Source organism: Chiloscyllium plagiosum, unplaced genomic scaffold (genome assembly GCF_004010195.1).
Source record: "Chiloscyllium plagiosum isolate BGI_BamShark_2017 unplaced genomic scaffold, ASM401019v2 scaf_52, whole genome shotgun sequence".
Taxonomy (NCBI): domain Eukaryota; kingdom Metazoa; phylum Chordata; class Chondrichthyes; order Orectolobiformes; family Hemiscylliidae; genus Chiloscyllium; species Chiloscyllium plagiosum.
The window spans coordinates 984,539-1,001,457 of NW_025215381.1; the positions used below are offsets into that span (position 1 = coordinate 984,539).

At 46.7% G+C, this 16,919-nt stretch overlaps 1 protein-coding gene across 1 annotated transcript in view; it reads left to right on the top strand.

The window, feature by feature from the left end:
• The window catches only part of neurl4 (neuralized E3 ubiquitin protein ligase 4), a 136,327-nt gene that overhangs the window by 76,760 nt on the left and 42,648 nt on the right, over positions 1 to 16,919 (top strand). Inside the window, exons 15-19 of the mRNA XM_043686888.1 lie at positions 76 to 204; positions 914 to 1,059; positions 10,405 to 10,620; positions 11,745 to 11,843; positions 15,187 to 15,330. Coding sequence (XP_043542823.1) covers positions 76 to 204; positions 914 to 1,059; positions 10,405 to 10,620; positions 11,745 to 11,843; positions 15,187 to 15,330 — 734 coding nt within the window. The remainder of the gene's footprint in view (positions 1 to 75; positions 205 to 913; positions 1,060 to 10,404; positions 10,621 to 11,744; positions 11,844 to 15,186; positions 15,331 to 16,919) is intronic.

Below are 16,919 nucleotides of genomic sequence, written 5' to 3' on the forward strand. Positions count from 1 at the left end.
ATAAGTGTTTGCTTTAATGGGTTTTCGGTGAGTGTACTGCAGCTGCTATTACTGACCTGGTTCCTCTGCCTGCAGAGCTTTACGCTGTGGTTGATCTGTACGGACAGTGCGTCCAAGTATCTATTACCAGTGGCTCACCACCCATGGACAACAGCCTATCACTGAGCAATGCCACCGAGAAATCCTTCCCAATACATTCCCCAGGTATGCACATTCCTCCATCATCGCCAGCAACCCTTTTGCTCTGTTCCACAGCATTACATAAGAACTAGGAGCAGGAGTAGGCCATTTGGCCCTTCAAACATTGTCAATAATCTATTGTTGAGTAGACAACCTGGGTCTGAGATGCTGCTGCAAATCGGAGAGATCTTTTCTCCAACCCCAGCCACCTCATCGCCACCCTTCCTTCCACTGCAACTTACTGAACCAGTTAAGACTATGTTGGCCACCAGGGTCTTGGGTTCTTTATTGCAACAGCTGTTCACACTGGTTGGGGAACACGTTTTTGCTTCCTGCATTGTCCTGCAAGCATTGGACATGTGGGGGAGAGAGAGATGTGACAAACTCTCTGGCATGTGCCCATGTGTATTTTCAAATCATAGTAGAAAAAGCGTACAAATTTCTAATAAGTGCATGAGTGCGGGAAAGCTCCAAATTATCAGCTCCATCCCACAGAGACAACATATGCACTATTCGTGTGTGGCCTGGATAGTATCAAGTGTCTAAAGTCAGACCCCTGGTGTGAGGTCCGGGCACCTCGAACACTGACCTTTGTTCCTCCTGAACAGTTTCTCCAATGAGCACGTCAAGCCACAAGTGCTATTGCTTTAAAGGGGTCGCACAAGTGCGGGATTTTGGCAGTGAGGAGAAAATGTGGTTAACGCCTCACCCTGACAGTGTTTGTCACTTTCAGTTCCAGGAATCGCGCACCGCTTCCACTCCAACTGCGGGAAGAATGTGGCATTGCAGAATGACGGGTGTCGAGCTGTTCGGATCCACGGCTTTTCCCATGGGGTCGTTCTGAGCATGAAGGAGTTGAGGTCTGATGAGCTCTTCGAGGTAACTTGAACAGTATTCTCCTTGCGGTTGACATGGCAAAGATGCAATTAGAGTCATAGAATTCTACAGCTCAGAGAGAGCACTTCTGTCCATAGGGACTGCTGGTTGGTTTATTGTATACGAGCTCCCTGATTCTGACACTGGGCTTATGTAGTGAGGTTTGATGTGGTGAAAAACCCAGGAGACAGATACTTCAGAAGCAAAGGAAACTCAGATTTTATTAAAACAAGCAAAATTGAAGAAGTAGAATAGAATTCCTACAGTGTGGAAACAGGCCCTTCGGTCCAACACGTCTACACCAACCCCTCTGAAGAGTAAGCCACCCACACCCATTCCCCTCCCCTATTATCCTACACTTAGCCCTGACTAATGCATCTAATCTACAGATCCCTGAACAATATGGGCAGTTTAGCATGGCCAGTTCACCTAACCTGCACAAGTTTCGATTGTGGGAGAAAACCGGAGCAAACTCACCAGGGGCGGGAGAATGTGCAAACTCCACCCAGCCAGGACCCCAGGCTGGAATCGAACCCAGGTCCCTGGTGCTGTGAGGCAGCAATGCGAATCCCTGAGCCCGCATGAATATTTCAAAAACCCCAATGTTACAGATTAAGTGAAGTGAGACATATCTGACAGCTAACTAGCACCCCAGTTAACACTTACAATCCTGATATGGTACTGTGGGTTTAAAATTACTGAGAGCTGTTAATTACTGGGTGACAGGAAAGAGGAGAGCGCGCGAGAGAGAAATGCTAGTCCCAGGGTCCTGTCCTGCTTCCCTTCCCCAGGGGTGCCCATCAGCCCTGAAGCCCCACTCTTCCTGCCCTATCTAACTGAGCTGGCACAGAGGGTCTCGATGACCTTGTGCTCACGCCTGAAGTGGTTTCTGTCAGCTTCTGATGGTGGTGAACGTCGCTGGCACTACCCGGGTCGGTATCCCAGCTGTGCGGTCGCTTCTCGGCAGCATGTAGAGCTTCGTGGATGAGAAGATCGCTTGCTGTCTTTCTTTTCCTGAATCTGTGATGGTTACAACTGGTGGCTCGCTGCAGCTGGTTGTGGCTGATTCTCTGGACTCTGACCGAACCTCTCACTGAATCAGCTCTCCCTTAGAGATCAGGGTTCCCCAGTTATGCTGACTGATGGCTCCCCTTTATCTCCCACCAAATCTGGATTTGATTACTTAACTATTGCTGCTCTGTTTGGGGCTGAATGAGCCTCCTGATTATTAGATGAGGTTCTTCCATAAAAATGAATGAGTTTCCAAAAGTTTGGAATATCCAGTATTTCTCTTGGATGGATGCAGGTTAAAGTTCTACTGATAGTGGTATGCCTTCACACTTAAAGGCAAATCGGATTGCATGGAGTACAATGGTGTGGAATGTTCAGTCTCTCTGTGTATAAGCAAACTGATTAAAAGTTGAATGGTTTTGGACTTTTGTAGACTCCAGAATGTTTCCGTTGTTTGCTCTGCAGCCTGGTGTTCATTGTCTTTAGCACCACTCTTATCTAGACTCTGGTTTCCAGCATCTGCAGTCCTCACTTTTGCCTCCTTCATTATTTTTAGAGTCAAGAGTGTGGTGCTGAAAAAGCACAGCAGGTCAGGCAGCATCGAGGAACAAGAAAATCAACATTTTGGGCAAAAGCCCTTCATCAGGAATGAGGCTAGGAGCCTTGGGGGAGGTGGGGTGGGGGTGGGGAGGAGGGTAGCTGAGAGTGAAACAGGTGGATGGAGGTGATAGGTCAGAGAGGAGGGTGGAGCAGATAGGTGGGAAGGAAGATTGACAGGTGGGACAGGCCATGAGGATGGAGCCGAGCTGGCAGGTAGGAACTGCGGTAAGGTGGGGGAGGGGGAAGTGAGGAAACTGGTGAATGTCACATTGATGCCATGGGGTTGGATGGTCCCGAGGCAGAAGATGAGGCATCCTTCCTCCAGCTGTTGGGCGGTAAGGCTGTGGCGATGGAGGAGGCCCAGGATCTACATGTCCTCGGCAGAGTGGGAGGGGGAGTTGAAATGTTGGGCCACGGGGCGGTGGAGCTGGTTGGTGCGGGTGTCCCAGAGATGTTCTCTAAAACACTCTGCAAGTAGGTTTCCGATCTCCCCAATGTAGAGGAGACCGCATCGGGAGCAACGGATACAGTAACTGACGTGTGGAGGTGCAGGTGAAACTTTGATGGATGTGGAAGGCTCCTATGGGGCCTTGGATGGTGGTGAGGGAGGAGGTGTGGATGCAGGTTTTGCAATTCCTGCGGTGGCAGGAGAAGGTGCCGGGTTGTTGGGGGGTGTGGACCTGACCAGGTAGTCAGAGGGAACGGTCTTTGCGGAAAGGGGTGGGGAGGGAAATATATTGCTGTTGGTGGGATCTGTTTCTAGGTGGCAGAAATGCAGAGGATGATGCGATGTATACGGAGGTTGGTGGGGTGGAAGAACCAGGGAGGTTCTGTCCTTGTTGCGGTTGGAGGGGTGGAGTTTAAGGGTGGAGGTGCAGGAATGTGAATGAGATACGCTGGAGGGCATCTTCAACCACGTGGGAGGGAAAATTGCAGTCTTAAAAGAAGGAGGCCACCTGGTGTATTCTGTGGTGGAAGGCCTCAAAGGAACCTTCCACATCCATCAAAGTTTCACCTGCACTGCCACACATGTCATTTACTGTATCCCTTCGTCCTGGTGCGGTTTCCTCTACATTTGGGAGACAGGACGCCTACTTGCAGAGTGCTTCAGAGAACATCTCCGGGACACCTGCACCAATCAACCCCACCACCCCATGGCTGAACACTTTAATTCCCCCTCCCACTCTGCCAAGGACATGCAGATTCTGGGCCTCCTCCATTGCCGCAGCCTTATTGCTCAACAGCTGGAGGAAGAACGCCTCATTTTCTGCCTCTGGATCCTGCAACCTCATGGCATCAATGTGACTTCACCAGTCTCCTCATTTCCTCTCCCACCACCTTATCCCAGTTCCAACCTTCCAGCTCAGCACCATCCTCATGGCCTGTCCCACCTGTCAATCTTCCTTCCCACCTATCCGCTCGATCCTCTCCGACCTATCACCTTTACTCTTACATCCATCCACCTATTGTACTCTCAGCTACCATCCCCCCAGCCCCATCCCCCTCACATTTATCGCTCCACCCCCGAGGCTCCCAGCCTCATTCCTGTTGAAGGGCTTTTGCCCAAAACATCGATCCTCCTCCGCCTCGGATGCTGCCTGACCTGCTGTGCTTTTCCAGCACCACATTCTTGACTGTAATCTCCAGCATCTGCAGTCCTTTTGTCTTTAGCTGAGGTGTTTTTGTGGCTCTTCCTTCAGCTGAACAAGCTAAATCTCTATTCCAGATAGCTGTCCCTAGGCTTGCATAATAGTCTGTCTGAGCCAGGGAGCTCAGTGACTCTTAGTTCAAATGTGAATGCCACAAACTCGCGTCCCAAATTCAGAGAGTTTTAGTCCAGGGTATCTGATGGGGATTTTTCCCCCACCGTGCATGTCCCATTGTGTCCTTGAGCCAGTCAGAAATACCAACCGTACTTGGCCATAGCCTTGAATGCCTTGGCATCTCACGTGCACGTCTAAGTACGATTTCAATTTAATGAGGATTTCTGCCTCTACTACCCTTGCATGCAGTGAGTTCCAGATTCTCACCACCCTCTGGATGAAAAAGATTTTCCTTACATCTTCTCAAGTCCTTCTGCCCCTTTTGTAATTGATCGGTCCCTCAAGGGGAAATATTTCCTCCTATCTACCATATCTCTGACCTTCATAATTTTATACATCTCAATCATGTGCCCTCTCAATCTCCTCTGCTCCAATGAAAACAACCCCTGTCTTTCCAATCTCTCTTCCTAACTGATTCGATTAACATATTCAAAATTGTCAACTATTTAGCGGGAGGAATTAACCAATCTCACCTCCAGTCGCTGAGGGGTTGGTAACCAGAGGTCACAGATTGAACCTGATTGGAAAAAAGAACCAGAGGCAATATCAGTAAAATAATTTTAGTATTGCCAGTGGTTAGGATTTGGAATACACTGTCTGATAGGGCCCTGAAGAAGGGTTACACCTGAAACACCGACTTCTTCGCCTCCTGATGCTGCCTGGCTTGCTGTGTTCTTCCAGCCTCCTGCCTGTCTACTTTGGATTCCAGCACCTGATAGGGTTCCGATGGCAATTAAAAGGCTATGTGACTGGCTAAATCGAACTCAATGGGCTGTTTGGTCTCCTTCCAAAAGTGGTGGTCAAAATGTGTAAGGAGCTTTGAAAAAAATGTGTGGCAGTTGCTCACATTGAGAGTGGTGCTAGAACCTATGCAATTGGCAAATCGGAAGAGCTTGCAGATTTACAATGAACCACACGAAGGCACACCTTCTGAGACCATCAGGCCATGAGATAGGGGCTTTCTATACACTCGTGGGCATTGCTGGCTGGCTAGTAACTATTACCTGTCCTTAGTTGCCCTTGAGAAGATGGTGGTAAGCTACCTTCTTGAACCGTTGCAGTCCATGTGCTGTAGGTACCCTTAGGGAGGGAGTTCTAGGGTTTTGACCTAGCTATAGAGAAGGACCAGGGATATATTTCTAAGTCAGGATGGTGAATGGTTTGGAGGGAAAGTTGTAAATGGGTGGTGTTCCCATGTATCTGCTGCCCATGTTCTTCTAGATGCAAATGATTGTCGGTTTGGGAGGTACATAATATTCACTGCTGCAACTGAGCATCAGTGATGGAGGGAATGGTTGCTTGTGAATGATATTTATTCAATCGTGAGATGAAGGCGGTTGTTGGCTGGGCCAGCATTTATTTCCCATCCCTAATTGCCCAGAGGGCAGTTAAGAGTAAACCACATTGCGGTGGGTCTGGAGTCACATGTAGGCCAAACCAGCGAAGGATGGCAGTTTCATTCCCTCAAGGACATTAGTGAACTAGATGGGTTTTTCCAATAATTGACAATGTTTTCATGGTCATCATCAGACCTTAATTCAGACTTTTTTTATTGAATTCAAATTCTACCATCTGCTGTGGTGGGATTTGACCCCAAGTCTCTGTATTAACAGTCCAGTGATAATACCACTAGGCGGCGACCTCCCCACTGTTGTGCCAGTGAAGTGGGTTGCTTTGTCCTGGTTGGAGTCAAGCTTCTTGAGTGGTGTTGGAGTTGCACTAACCAGGAAAGAGGGAAGTACTCCACCATATTCCTGATTTGTGCCTTGTAGATGGCGGATAGGCTTTGGGAGTCAGGAGCGGACTTTTGATCTACCAGATGCGCCTGAAAGGGCGGTGAATGGAGATGCATTTGTAAGTTTGGATAAATACTTGAAAAGAGAACTTTTCAGTGATTGGAAAAAAGTAATGTGACTTGGGAGAAATGGGTCAAAGATTGCAGAAATGTTCTGAATTGGCTAACTCCTTCACTGGTATGATTACAGACCATTATGTGAGCATGACATGATCAGCATTGAGTCAGGCCTTCTGTCCTCAGATGAGTGCAATGGTTTGTTCCTGTGCAGTGTGGTTTTGAGAGCCCTCAACCAGTGTCAGGAGGGAACTTTGACTACTTCCAGTCTGAGCCCTGAGAATGCTTGATTAGTTTAGCAACATGTTCCATTTTGCACAGTTGAATGCAGCCAAGAGCATCACTCTGCAAGATGACACCTTATTAGGTATGGCCTTTGAAATAATAGGAAGAAGTAATTCAGTCTGCTCCGACATTCGATAACATCATATCTGATCTGATTGTGTTCTCAACTTCACTTTCTTAACTGAATTTCATGATCCTGATTTCTTTGTCAACCACTCTTCCATTTGAGAGTGAGAAGCTTGGGTCAGAAACAGCTGTGCAAAACTTATATAAGGGTAATTATGCTTGGATGAGGACAGCGGAAGAGTCGAAGGAAGGATCACTCGACCCTAACCGTTAACTCTGATTTCTCTCCACAAATACTGTCAGACCTGCTGAGCTTTTCCATCAATTTCTGTGGATGTGGGCAGAGTTGGCTGACGTGGACTTGGAAAGGAGTTTCACAGAAAAGACGGTCAAGAAACTAGTTTGTGACTTGCACCAAAAAGAAAATTCCATCGAGGAGGAAGAATTCTTGGAAGGGGATAAACTTGCCAAGATTAACCAAGACCTTTTAGGATAAAATCGATTGAAGGAAAGAAACATACAACATTATTGCCAAGAATAGTGGTGAAACAGAGGATTGTGCAAGCTTTAAAAATCATCAGAAGGTCGTCCAAAAAACGAAATGAAAACTACAGGTAAACTAGCAAGTAAGAGCAAGACGGAGTTTTTTTAAATATATAAAAAAGAAAAGCCAAAGTGAACTTAGCCTGCTCAGAGAATGAGGCTGAGAGAACAATAATGAGGAACCAGGAAATGGCAGCGGAGTTGAATACGTACTTTGGAACAGGCCTTTAGATTAGATTAGATTCCCTACAGTGTGGAAACAGGCCCTTCGGCCCAACAAGTCCACACTGACCCTCCGAAGAGTAATCCACCCGGACTCATTCCCCCACCCTAATACTATGGGCAGTTTAGTGTGGCTGTATCTGCTGACAATCCTCCTCGCTAATCTTTGTACTGTCTGCAAAATTACTAAATAGACCAGCCAAGTTTTCCTCCAAATCATTTACGTAGATCACGAACAGCAGAGGACCCAGCACTGATCTCTGTAGAACACTACTAGTCACAACGCTCCATTCTGAAAAGCATCCTTCCACTGCTATCCTCTATCTCCTATGACTAAGCTAGTTCTGTATCCATCTTACCAACGCACCCTGATACCATGTGACTTCAGCTTTTGTACCAATTTGTCATGAGGGACCTTGTCAAAGGCTTTACTGAAGTCCATGTAAACAAGAACGACCGCTTTTTCCTCATCAATCATCTTCGTCACCACCTCAAAATACTTGATCAAATTAGTGAGACACCACCTCACTAGTGTTGGAAAAGGTTATAACAGAATTTATAATTATCTAGAGAGGAATAAGTTGATTAGGGATCGTCAACATGGTTTTGTGAAGGGTGGGTTGTTACTTACAAACCTTGTTAAGTTCTTTGAGATGGTGACCAAACAGGTTCACAACTTTTCATACAATCTGTCGTTCATGCATAAATGGCTGTTCCTGGACTCTTATCAACTGCTGTTTGAAATACTCTCCCATGTCCGATGTGGATTTACCATCAAACATCTGCCTCCAATCAAAATTCTCCAGTTCCTGCCTAATATTGTTATAGTTTGCCTTCCCCCAATTTAACATCATCACCCAAGGACTGTTATTATCCCTGCCCGTAGTATCTTAAAGCTCATGGTACTATGGTCTACTCCTGAAATGCTCCCCCATTGTAAAGAGAGACATACTGGCATTGTTGTGGTTCTGTTCGCCGAGCTGGGAATTTGTGTTGCAGACGTTTCGTTCCCTGTCTAGGTGACATCCTCAGTGCTTGGGAGCCTCCTGTGAAGGGCTTCTGTGATCTTTCCTCCAGCATTTATAGTGATTTGTATCTGCTGCTTCCGGTTGTCAGTTCCAGCTGTCCGCTGCAATGACCAGTATATTGGGTCCAGGTCGATGTGTTTATTGATTGAATCTGTGGATGAATGCCATGCCTCTAGGAATTCCCTGACTGTTCTCTGTTTGGCTTGTCTGGCATTGTTGGCAGTCCAGAGAAGGTTCATTGGTATGGAAGACCTGTCTTATGAGGAGAGATTGAGTAGGTTTTCATTGGCATTTAGAAGAATGAGAGAAGGCTTTCCTTTTTTGTTCATTTGTGGGATGTGGACGTCGCTGGCTGGCCAGCATTTATTGCATGTTCCACGTTGCCCTTGAGAAGGTGGTGATGAGCTGTCACCTTGAACCGCTGCAGTCCACCTGCTACAGGTTGACCCACAATGTCGTTAGGGAGGGAAGGCCAGCATTTTGACCCAGCGATAGTGAAGGAATGGCAATATGTTTGTAAGTCAGGGTTGTGAGTGGCTTGGAGACTGTGATCTCCAGGTATCTTGTAAATAGTACACACAACTGCTATTGGGCGTCAATGGGACACATCTTCAGATATAAAAAATTCTTAAAGGACTGGACATGAGGGCAGGTTGTTTCCCTTGTGAGAGAACGTAGGACCACAGAGCATAATCTCAGGATAAGGAGTTGCCCATTTAAGCTTGAGATGAGGTGGAATCTCTTATCTCTGAGGGCTATGAATCAGTGGAATTCTTTACGTCAGAGGACAATTGGGACTGGGTCATTAAGTATATTCAGTATGAGTATTATCCCATCCGTTCGGAGGATGGGTCACTGGACCTGAAACGTTACTCTGATTTCTTTTCACTGATGCTGCCAGACCAGACTGCTGAGCTTTTCCAGGCAGGCAAAAGTGAGGACTGCAGATGCTGGAAACCAGAGTTTAGATCAGAGTGGTGCTAGAAAACCACAGCAGGTCAGGCAGCATCTGAGGAGCAGGAAAATCGACGTTTCGGGCTAAAGCCCTGATTCCTGATGAAGGGCTTTTGCCCGAAACATTGATTTTCCTGCTCCTCTGATGCTGCCTGACCTGCTGAGCTTTTCCGACAATTTCTGTTTTTGTTTCCAAACAATCCCTGAACATGTAAAACATGGGATTAAATCCAAGGAAGTGCTCCCTGCACTCATCAACTTTGTACAACATGTTTGAAATACTGTGCACAATGGTAATTCTGTCTCTGTCAGCTGTGAAAGAGCACCAAAATCAAATGTTGCCACCTGTCATGTCAGCTATATTGGGCAAGTGAAGGCCTTGTGGTCTTATCACTAGACTGTTAATCCAGGTAATCTTTTGGAGACCGAATGTTGAAATTTGAATTTAATAATAAATCTGGAAATAAGAGTCTAATGATGACCGTGAATCCATTGTCAATTGTTGGAGAAATCCATCTGGTTCACTGAGTTCTTTAGGGAAGGAAACTGGAACCTACGTGTGATTCCAGACTCTTAACTCTTCTCTGGGCAGTTATAGATGGCAATACAATGCTGGCCCACCCAGTGACGCCCACATCCTGTGGATTAAAAAAAACAAAATCCTCCTTTTATTAGATTAACATTGACATTAAGTTATCTTGAATTGACAGTATGCAGCTGTGAGCCCAGCATGGCTGACACTATGCAAACTCATTTTGTATCCGAGAGACATGATCAAAAACCAGGTGAGACTTTGATTCAGTTTGCCTAGTGTCCAGAGACCAAATGTAAGGGAACTCATGCAGAAGGAAGTGTCTTCCTGTCACTCACAGCAGTATCACAGTGCAGAGTGACCCCCATCAGGACCCTTCCCACCTGTCCTTGTTTACATCTGAAAGGCCTGTTATGTTGCTGTTGTCCACAGGTTAAGATCGATGAGATTGATGAACAGTGGTCTGGTTCACTGCACATTGGGTTGACCACTCTTCAGCCTTTGGATGTCTCCTGTCCCTCCTCCGGGCTTCCATCTTCATTGCTGGATCTGAGGTCAAAGGTCAGCTGGCTGGTCAGTGGCTCCGAGGTCAGGCGCAACGGAACGCTGCAGAAGCAGAACTACGGTTTCTCGATGGAGCGGCTGACGGTAAGAGCGGCTGACAGAGTCCGACAAAGTCTGGGTTTCACACAAGGCCCGTTAATCTAAAAACTTGCATGAGCACAGGGTCTGACCTGGCAATGGGATAAGTCTGTTTTTGGGGGTCTAATTTCACTGTTTCACTTGAGTTGGGTTCTTCCTTTAGTAATTTTTGCATGTCAGCAGTGACTCACTGGGCACCCGCTCTGTTACCTCGTTGTTGCAAAATCAACTCCCATTCCAGAGACCTCAGCAAGTTTTTGTAGATGTTGGGGATGAGGCCGTGCTGCGTTATCACGGGTGCCTTTTTCAGATGATTCTTTAAAACCAAGGTCCCTCCTGGCTCCATCAAGTGGACAGAAAAGATCTTTTATTTCAGAGAAATGGATTGTCTTTGGTGCCTTTGGTCAGTGTGAAAGCAGCACTGCTTTGAGACTGACACTGAGCTATTTGATTTGAAGGGAATTGGCGAGCCATTTGGACTGATATGTCTCAGGTTGCCTTGTCTAGGATTTGCTGATCTCAGCAGCTTGAGGTTGGGGTTGAGCTGGGCAAGACAGAGGCTTTCAGTTGGGATCAGGACCCAGTTCTCTGTACTGTCCACTAACTGCTTGCAGCACGAAGCCAACAAGTGCACATGTCACTGCAGTTCTCTCAGCTACATGTCTGTTTGACTCTGTCTCTGACTCTCTCTCTCCCTGCCCCTTCCCTTGCCCTGTCTGTCTCTCCCTCCTCCCTCTGTCTGTCTCTCTCTCTGTGTGTCTGTCTCCCTCTCGCTCGCGCTCTCTGCGTGTCTCTCGCGCTCTCTCTCTGCACGTGTCTCGCTCTCTGCACGTGTCTCGCTCTCTGCACGTGTCTCGCTCTCGCTCTGCACCTCGCTCTCTCTCTATCCCCTCTCCCATAATCCCGTCAATTCCCTAAGGTGGAAAAACCATCTCTGTCAAGCTGACATTCACCTTCTCAGCACCATCAGGAGAGGGAAGGCAGGGTAGAGGGTCGTTGGTTAGAAGGACAACCGATGTAGTTTCTGTGTGCAGCAAAACCCACATTGCTGCTGATTGCTTGGACACCATCCCAAAGTGGGCCATCTGTTGAGCCCAAGGCCATTTTCAGATCGTGCCTTTTCACTGCAGGTTGGCAACCGCGTTGGAGTGAAGCGTGCCAGTGATGATACCATGCACATCTTCATTGATGGAGAGGACATGGGCGTGGCAGCAGCAGGCATTGCTAAGGTAATTGATCTCGAGTCAACTGAATACGGTACAGAGCCAAAACCACAGCAGGTGGATCTCAGCATGGCCAAACACTGAACCATCAACTTCAGTAAAATAGGGCCCTTAAACCTGCTCTGTCATTTGGATCCTGATCATCAGTTTCCTGCACCATCTCCATAATCCCAAATGTCATTGGATGCCAGAAATCTAGCAAACTTTACTTTTCACTGCACTCTGGCTGGGGGAATCCTCCTTCCTGCATCGTCCCCTATTAGCTCAAATGAGATCACCTTACATTTTTCCAAAATCCAGAAAAATAGGGACCATCTTCTAAATTGCTACTGAAGAGATCCCTGGAATTAGTCTGGTGAATTGTCCTATATCCTTTTCATGAAAGAAAATCAGATTGTACACAAAATGTAGCCTCACCAAGGTTCCATGCAACTGCAGCGAGACATCTTCACTCTGGCGCTCAAGTCCCCTTTTGATGAAGGACAACTCACTATTTGCCTTCCCAACTGCTAGCTACCCCTGCATCTGCACTTACAGTGACTGACAGACAGTTGATGGTCAAATATTGAGAAATCTGTTTTATCAATATTGAGAAGCTAGGAACTGTGCAGAGAGGTAAGGATAGAAGTGTAGCTATCATGATGCAAAGCATTTTTGGGATGAATATACCTTATTCCAACAAATACAAAAGATTCCAATAGATGGACCCACCCACAATTAACTCAGAATGTCAAAAATACTATTGACCAGCAAAGTTTGGTGGCAGGTCAGAAGATTGGACAGAAATTTTTAAAAAGCCAGAAATTACTAAAAGATTGACATTGAGGGAAAAATTAGAGTAGCAGAGAAAGTTAGCCAAAAATATAAAAGCAGATCAGAAAGGTTACCTTGGGTATTTAAAATTAATATTTAAAAAAAAACTAAGAGTTAACAAAGTAAGTTTAGTTCACATAGAAAATGAGCCTGGGGAGTTCGTAGGGAAGATAAAGAGATGGCAGACAAAGGGTTTGTGTTGGTCTTCACTAGGCAGGATACAATTAGAATCCCAGAAATAGCTGTAAGTCAGGAATTGAAACCATGATGTGGAGGTGCTGGTGTTAGACTGGACAAGGTCAGAAGTCACATGGCAACAGATTATCGTCCAGCAGGTTTACCAAAAATCGCAAGCTTTCAGAGTGCTGATACTTCGTCAGGTGAAATGACTCCAAAAGCTTATGATTTCAGGTAAACCTGTTGGACTATCACCTGGTGTCATGTGACTTATGACCTCAGGAATTGAAAGGGAGGGAGGAACGCACCTCCGCCCTTGAAACCTACCCCTCCAACCGCAACAAGGACAGAACCTCCCTGGTCCCCCACCTTCCACCCTACCAACCTCCGCATATATCGGATCATCCGCTGACATTTCCGTCGCGTACAAATGGACCCCACACCCAGAGATATATTTCCCTCCCCACCCCTATCTGCTTTCCGCAAAGACCGTTCCCTCCACGACCACCTGGTCAGGTCCAACCTTCCTAACAAACCGCCCTCCCCTCCTCGCACCTTCCCCTGCCACTGCAGGAATTGCAAAACCTGTGCCCCAAATCTTCCCCCTCACCTCCATCCAAGGCCCCAAAGGAGCCTTCCACATCTATCAAAATTTCACCTGTACTTTCAAACATGTCATTTATTGTATCCGTTGCTCCCGATGCAGTCTCCTCTGAAGTTGGGGAGACTGAACGCCTTCTCGCAGAGCGCTTTAGGGAACATCTTAGGGACGCCTGCACCAACCAACCCCACTGCTTAACATTTCAACCCACTGCCGAAGACATGCAGGTCCTCCTCCATCACCACGCCCTCACCACCCGATGCCTGGAGGAAGAATGCCTCATCTTCCACCTCGGATACTTCAACCCTGGGGCATCAATGTGGACTTCACCAGTTTCCTCACCTTACCCCACCTTACCCCAGCTCGAACCTTCCAGCTCAGCCCTGCCCCATGACCTGTCCCACCTGTCAATCTTCCTTCCCACCTATCCCCTCCACCCTCCTCTCCGACCTGTCACCTTTACCCCCCACCTCCAACCACCTATTACGCTCTCACCTATCTTCTCCCCAGCCCCACCCCCATCCCATTTATCTCTCCATCCCTGAGGCTCCCAGCCTCATTCCTGATGGAGGGCTCCATCCTGAAACGTCGATTTTCCTGCTCAAATGCTGCCTGACCTGCTGTGCTTTTCCAGCAATGCACATTCAACTCTGATCTCCAACATCTGCAGACCTCACTATCTCCTAGGAACTCACAATTACCAGGGAGGTAGTACTGAGTAAATTGAACTGCAAAGTGACAAGTCCCCAGGTTCTGATGAATTTCTTAATGTTGTAAAAGTAGCATTCCGTTTCCCCAGTACCACTTCCCTCATAGCTGTAATTGCATCAAGATCCTCTCCCTCCTCCTCCTCCTGATTTGCAGTTATTACTGGAATGTATTTTGTTCTCGTGAATTTACTGCCCTTGTCCTTTTAAGTCAGAAGTGATAGGTTTGGGGCATGCTATCAACCCTGCACTAACATTCATGTTTATAAATGATATTGTGAAACGTCAGTGAAAATATTCTACCAAGGGAGTCAGGAACTCCTTCCTGCAGGGAATACAGAGGAGCCTCGATTATCTAGCATTCTGTTATCCGAATTTCGGATTATCCGGACAATATCACAAGCCCCCGATGCTCGGGTAAACTATGTTTATCCGGCATTCGATTATCCGAACATTGGATAATCAAGATTCCTCTGTAGTTGAGGAAAGTAGTATTGATACATTGAAGCTGGATAGATATGAGGATAAGGAATAGAAGGATATGCTGATCTAGTGAGTTGAAAAGGGAATGGTAGGAGCTCATATGTCCCAGATTATCAGCAGAGAGCCAAATGACCTCTTGCTGTGCTTGAGAGTAGATTAGATTAGATTTCCTACAGTGTGGAAACAGCCCCTTCAGCCCAACCAGTCCACACTGACCTCCAAAAGTAACCCACCCAGACCGTCTTGACTAATGCACCTAACACTATGGGCAATTTAGCATGGGCAATTCACCTGACCTGCACATTTGGATTGTGGGGAGGAAACCAGAGCACCCAGAGGAAACCCACGCAGACATGAAGAGAATATGCAAACTCCACACACAGTCACCCGAGACTGGAATCAAACCTAGGACCCTGGTGCTTTTAGGCAGCAGTGCTAACCACTGTGCCAACATAGTGCACATGTAATATATTTCATCCCAATCCCTACGTAGCTGGTCTCTATCTGGTTTGACTGTCATTTTTAATGAATAATGAATATTTCTTTTCCTCTCCCATCATCCTTGCAGAATGTTTATGCAGTGGTTGACCTGTACGGTAAAGTTGTGTCGGTGTCCATTGTGAGTTCCAGTGCAATGGAGGAGGCAGAGAGTACAAAACCACCCTCAATATCCTCGGACAGTGGCAGTGAGGATGAAGAAGAGCTGAGCCCTGTAAGGAAAGTCTGTGTTGTATTTCTTCCTCTTCCTTTCCATGAAAAGATTGGTTCACACAGGATTTAGAGTTGCTGGTGTTGGACTAGGGTGCACAAAGTTTAAAATCACACAACTCCGGGTTATGATTAGATTAGATGACTGACAGTGTGGAAACAGGCCCTTCGGCACAACAAGTCCACACCGACCCTCCGAAGAGCAACCACCCAGACCCATTCCCCTACATTTACCCCTTCACCTAACACTGCGGGCAATTTAGCATGGCCAATTCACCTAATCTGCACATTTTTGGACTGTGGGAGGAAACCCACGCAGACACAGGGAGAATGTGCAAACTCCACACACACAGTTGCCTGAGGCGAGAATTGAACCCGGATCTCTGGCGCTGTGCGGTAGTACTGCTAACCACTGTGCTGCCAATATAGTCCAACATGTTTAATTGGAAGCACTAGTTTTTGAAGCGCTGCTCCTTCAGGCGGTTGTGGAGTATAAGATTGTAAGACACAGAATTTATAGCAAATATTTACATTGTGATGGAACTGAAATTATATGTTGAAAAAGACCTGGATTGTTTGTTAAGTGTCTCATTTGTTAGAATGACTATGTTGGTTTCAGTTCTTTCATATGTAAATCGCAAAACTTTTTTAAAAGTTACATTCTCAAGTGAATTTTTAACAATTGTCATGTTGGCCCAGATAATGTATTGAAGGTGTGAACTTCCCTGTGTGAGGCTGTCTGTGCCACAATGGTCAGACTGATTCTAATCTACAAAACTGACTTACAGAATCTTACGTGGATTCATGCAGTTTTTGAACAAAGTAAAATGTAATTCTGCAAGTACAGATTCACCCCACAAACTTGTATGTGTGCGTGTGTGTGTGTGTGTGGGGTGGGTGGTTGGGGGATCTGGGGTTATTGGTTAGCCTACTTTTGGAATACTGTGCGCAATTCTGGTCTCCCTCCTATCAAAAGGATGTTGTGAAATTTGAAAGGGTTCAGAAAAGATTTACAAGAATGTTACCAGGGTTGGAGGATTTGAGCTGCAAGGAGAGGCTGAACATGCTGGGGCTGTTGTCCTTGGAGGGTTGGAGACTGAGAGTTGACCTTACGGAGGTTTATAAAATCGTGAGGGGAATGGATAGGGTAAGTAGACAAGGTCTTTTCCCCCAGGTGGGGGTGTCCAGAACTAGAGGGCATAGGTTTAGGGTGAGAGGGGACAAATCTTTGAAAGTTGCCACCCAGGTAAATAGTGCGGTGAAGAAGGCATATGGCGTACTGGCTTTTATTGGTAGAGGAATTGAGTTCCGGAGTACTGAGGTCATGTTGCAGTTGTATAAGACTCTGGTGCGGCCGCATCTGGAGTATTGTGTGCAGTTTTGGTCGCCATACTATAGGAAGGATGTGGAGGCACTGGAACGGGTGCAGAGGAGGTTTACCAGGATGTTGCCTGGTATGGTAGAAAGATCGTATGAGGAAAGGCTGAGGCACTTGGGGCTGTTCTCATTGGAGAAAAGAAGGTTTAGGGGTGACTTGACAGAGGTGTACAAGATGATTAGGGGTTTAGATAGGGTTGACAGTGAGAATCTTTT